Consider the following 5,399-nt stretch of genomic DNA (forward strand, 5'->3'; position numbering starts at 1 on the left):
CTCCCGCTGTCTCCTACCCCTCGCTCCGGGCCCCCAGAGCCTCCCTGAGCGCCTTCCTCCCGTTCACGCTGGCACCCCGGGCGGCAGCCCTGTGCGGGGGCGGAGGGGGGCCGTCCCTTTGCCTAGGCCGCTGCCGGGTCAGGCCAGCTTCGGCTTAGGCCCTGCCGAAAATATCCCGGTCGTTTGTGGGTGGATTAAGGTCCTGGCGGTGTTACCTTGGCTCTATCGGAATCGCTTATCGTGCCATCAAACTTGTAAGTGCGGATTTGGTTACACGGACGTTACGAAGCCTGTGGTGGTACAGTTTGTTATAAACTGGCAAAAGCTCTTTCTGGCTGCACAAACCGTCTGTGAATGGAGGACGCCCGGCCCGCGTCCAGCGGCGGGGGGGCATGCCGCCACCTCCGCGGCTCCGTCAGGGAGAGTCTGCGTGGGGCACGGTGCAGTGGATTTAAAGTCTCCTGTAGCGCCGTAGGACGTGAGAGTTAATCAGTTACCGTAAAATGATGTTGCTGCCCGATTACATCGACATGTTACGCTGTGCTCTGCAGTGATCTTGGAGCAGGGGTCAACAGTTCAGCTGTCAGTAGTATCAAGGAAACAACCTTTGGCGTGGATAGCTGGTGTTTTAATTGCATGTTACTAGAGCCTCTGCCCAGCTAAATGTGGGTATTGCTCATGTCCTCGAGGAGACATTTTAAAGAATCAGGTGTATAAGCAGAACGTAGTGGCTGTGAGACTATTGTTCAGAAGATTTGTAGAAGTAATCTTGTAGTGAGATGAGATTGAAGTTAATATAAGAAGTGAAGTCTTCATTTTGACCTCTCCTTGCAGGCTGCAGAAGATGTCAATGTTACTTTTGAAGATCAACAGAAAATTAACAAGTTTGCAAGAAATACTAGCAGGATCACAGAGCTGAAAGAAGAAATAGAAGTGAAAAAGGTATATTTGCTTCAAATATCACTTATTCTTCATTGCTCTGATTTAATTTTCAGCTGTAACACAGAAAATAGGGGCTGTGGCTTACTGTAAGTAATGCTTTGGTTCTAATATGGGATTTCTGATACTTTGAAAATAGCCAGAGAATGTCAGAGTGGAAAAAGAAGTCATGAGAAATAAAGGCCATTAGTATATTTCTGCATGCAGTTCTTAGAACTCCTTAGTTGTCGTATATGAAGCATTGTCTCTATATAATGGCTGTTTGTAGTGTTCGTAAAATTTCCTGCCTGATATTGTTCATATTTATTTTTTCTTGAACCAGTAAGGCAGTTGTTTGTTACGTTCTTCTTTCAGTGTATTGACAGAGGTTGTCTTTAGGAGCACAGAGGTTTTCTTTTGCTAGGCTGAAGAGGATACATCATTCTAATTTTATTTTTTAGTATTAATTCACTTTCCTTCAACATCAGTCATAGCATTTCCGAAAAAGTTTTATTGAGTTTTTTAAAAAAGCTAGTACTGTCACAAAATGTTTTCTATAATTACTTATGTCTGTTATAAAAATGTTGCGTTTTTAGTTGATGTTCCATCGATGGCTTAAGGTGCTGGGACTGTGGGACTCTAAACAATCCTACTTTTCCAATAAAGTAATTAACATTTGCTTTCTTATTTATTAATTTTTTCTGTTCTTTAGCTAAATTAAAAAAATCCCATGTAAGAGTATATTAGATACAGAAGATTTAAATTTTACTAGTATTTCCCTTGTCTAGACAGTTAATTATCCTGTTAATGACAGATAATGAGTATTAACTAGAAATTTCTACTGGTACAACTCCATTGAATGTAATACTTATGCTAAATTACAGCTCTGGAATTGTTCTATTAAACATATTGATATCATGCTGGCAGGTAGGATTTTTGCCCAAAATGCAGGCTCACTGAGTTCATTATTCAACTGATAGTATGACGATGTGTCCATTGAAATAATTGTAACTAGTACAAAGTGACTGCCTTTTTTATGTCTCGATAAATAGAAACAACTTCAAAATTTGGAAGATGCTTGTGATGACATCATGATGCTTGATGATGGTGATTCACTGCTGATACCCTACCAAATTGGAGATGTCTTCATTAGTCATTCCCAAGAAGAGACACAAGAGATGCTGGAGGAGGCAAAGGTTTGTCTGGGCAAAAGGGAGCTCCTTTACTGTAATGGCTGCTATAGTGTGATGAGTATTGGAATGGTATGATCAGTTCATCCTTTGAACCTTTTACTTTCTAAAGTTCATGTTTGATTTATGATTCGAGGAGAGGGATGTGCATGCACATTAAGTCATAACTGGGATGCCAGCATACAAAGTCATGCTAGCCTTTGGTTCGCCCCATAATAAGTCTTACAGCTTTACCTCTTTATTGTTTATATGTTGCTGACAAACATGACTCGGATTGTTTTACATAACTGGTTGATTTTTTTTTTTTTTTCTTTTTTAGAAAAGTTTACAAGAAGAAATTGAAGCATTAGAATCCCGAGTGGAATCAATTCAGAGAGTGTTATCTGACCTGAAAGTTCAGCTCTATGCAAAGTTCGGAAATAACATAAATCTTGAGGCTGAGGACAGTTAAAGGTGTTCTAAATATACCATACAACTCTTCTTTGTTTTATTAAATGTTTTGATAACATTGTTCTAATTACATTAAAAAAAAAAATCCACACACTTTCTTTTTTTCTTTTCTTTTTTTTTTTTAAACTTTCCTGTCTTGGTTTCCATGTATTTAATGAGAGCTTTCTTATTTTGGTTATTGCAGTTATTTATTTGTTCAGGAAAGCATTAGCTTCATACTGTTGGTAAAGCATCAAGATTGGAATACTTGCATTGTTTATTAAGGTAATAAAGTCAGGCACATATTGTAGTTTCCTTGGTCTTGTTTTCCACTCATGAAAATACTGAAGTATAAAATCAATAGAAATGGTGTGTTTTTGCTTTGCGCTGTAGTGGCTGTTTGATATAAGTTTCTCTGTAATATATAGGGCATGATTCAGCTGTAATGCTATTTAGATGCTTTTAGCAGCCGTCCTGGAAATACTAAATCTATCCTTTGTTTTTCAGTCTTAGCTCAGATAGCATAAACACTGTTAGCTCAGTGCACAACGTGGCAACAATGTGACAGGGGAGGAAGGAGGGCTGTTGAAAGCTCGCGTTGGTGTTGAAGAAAAGCTTTTGGAGTCACAGTCATATTCAGTCATTTACTACTTTGTATTTGGGAATCACAAAAGATTATGTAAGTCAGAATGGTGAGTCTTAATTTCTAATTTTCCTGAACAGTCATTTTCTAAATTCACATTTACGTACCAAATTAATGTCAGAACTGTTCATAGGTGATGTTGGTATGTCAGCATCAATCTGTGGAACTATGCCTCCATGACTATGTGGAGTTGAATGTAGCTTTTAAATGTCTTAATTTGCTGACTCCTTTCATCCTTAAAATTACATACTATCTCACTGTAATTCTGCTTTTGGACTTTTGCCTGCTTTGATTAATGTATGTGCAGGAAATACCTCCTCATTATGACTTTGTTTTTAAAAATTAAGTCTTAGCATACTTAAATCATCTTTTTAAGCTGTTTTCCAAAATAGTGTGGACAGAGAATTCAGTTGGCCAAATATTAATCTACAGTCACTGTTCTTAATGTAAATTATCAGAGTATGAGATGGGTGTATTTTTATAAAGTCATTAGTACCTATCTATCACGTGTCAATTGTGTAGCATCTCTTCTTCAAACAGTGTGAGTTTGTAGGAAAAAAACCACTTGACTTCTTTATTATTGAAGTAGTTTTAACAGAGTAGTGATGCTGAACATGATCTTCAGTACACAGTACAGGACCTCACCAGTGCATTGTTATTTATGAATTACAACATTGTAACTTACATAGTTGTTTATGTAAGTTTATTAACATTGTGTATAAGGTTTAACATAGCCATAAAAGAAGGCTGTCTAGACATTGAGGGTCTAGTACTTCAGCACAAGCACTTGTATTGCATACAATGTATGTCAGCTGACGGCTGTGTCAAAAGCTGTGCTTATGTTCTGTTTAGCCCTGGTGTTGCCCAAGTTTCTTTTCAGTAGAATTCCAGTGGTTTGTGTACTGCTGCTGCTGGACATGTGTACAAATACCCTGGCTATAACAGTACAGATATTTAACCTTGTTTTCTAGTTGATTGTGGTTTTAATTGAAACCTATGTCTCAGGAAAGAGTTCAAGTTTTTCCTTGCTTCCTGAGTGAATACTTCAGCTACACTTAGGTAAAATGTGGATGTGGTAGCCATGGCAACTCTGCTGCTCTATCTGTGAACCAGTGCTTGTAGCAAATCAAGTGTGTTGGGCCTTCAAGGAGGTATAGGTGTTCCTTTACATAATTTCTGAACCCTCCATACAATTTTCTGTGTTAGGCAGGCATTTGGCACCAAACTACTTAGAGGAGTTGTGGGGTGACCCAGAGCTGTTATTTTAGGCACTAAAGGGAGAAGAAGGTAGCCAGTTATTTGGTAGCAGCTGATAGGAGTATTGTGGACTTTGGTGACTCAGCTCTGCCTTATCCTGCTTTATTAGATATAGCACTTAGTCCAAAACTATTTGAGAGCAAAATTACAGTTTTAGGAGGTGCTGGTATCTTGACTTTTTTTCTAAACAGCCAAACAATTCATTTGGTAAGTTAAAAGTAAACCATCCAATGCACTTGTCTCTATAATTATATAAACCAAAGAAAATGTAAAAGAGTTTTTTCCAGGTGAAAACTGAGCTAGTGATGGAGTTTGACCCATAATGAGAAGCACCCAGCAGATGGCATCAGAGAACTGGGAAACCCGTTTTACGGTAAGGCCATGCCTAGGCTGCAAGTGCTGCTGCTGATTTTAGTAAAGTGAAATTTTGGCTGCAATGATCACATTCTCATTAATTGGTTAGTAACACTCTAAAATTCACTCCTAAGTGACTGCTGTGCCAGCTCTACTGTTCTGAGAATATTCATGGCTGTGCAGACTGAAGGTATTTAAAATTATTGTGATTTCCAGATAGGTCATAGTATGGATATGGCATCATTACAGAAAAGTAAAAGGCAGATTGTAAGGTGTAACTGTGATTCCAGTGGCAGCTATAAAGCCGATGGGGACCTTAGTTCAGTAAAGGACCCGAAGGGAGAATGCTGGCAAGGTATGGAGAGCTTGTGTTATCCCTGCTTTTCTTTGGTATCCTAGACGTGGAATTATCCATATCTACAGCTCTGGTGTTCAGGGAAAAGAAGGCTGTTAGAGTGTTCTTGTGAATGCCAAAGGTCTTTTTGTTCTGGTGCTGGATTTCGGTTCTTTGGGGTTTGTTTTGTGACCTCACTCCCTTATTTTCTTTCTTTTTCTTGTTATCATGGTGTTGGTATACTTTAGGCCATTTCAGTAGGCCTTCCTGTACT

At 38.7% G+C, this 5,399-nt stretch overlaps 1 protein-coding gene across 1 annotated transcript; it reads left to right on the forward strand.

Annotated features, from left to right (window-relative positions):
• Window positions 1-392: 392 nt before the first annotated feature.
• PFDN4 (prefoldin subunit 4) lies at window positions 393-2,847 on the forward strand. The gene is made up of 4 exons (XM_009702731.1): window positions 393-440; window positions 835-942; window positions 1,971-2,114; window positions 2,428-2,847. Exons 1-4 carry the CDS (start codon window positions 393-395, stop codon window positions 2,557-2,559), a joined length of 432 nt encoding a protein of 143 aa, XP_009701033.1. The 3' UTR covers window positions 2,560-2,847.
• Window positions 2,848-5,399: the final 2,552 nt, after the last annotated feature.

The sequence above is a fragment of the Cariama cristata genome, unplaced genomic scaffold (assembly GCF_000690535.1).
Source record: "Cariama cristata isolate BGI_N322 unplaced genomic scaffold, ASM69053v1 scaffold42116, whole genome shotgun sequence".
Lineage (NCBI taxonomy): Eukaryota > Metazoa > Chordata > Aves > Cariamiformes > Cariamidae > Cariama > Cariama cristata.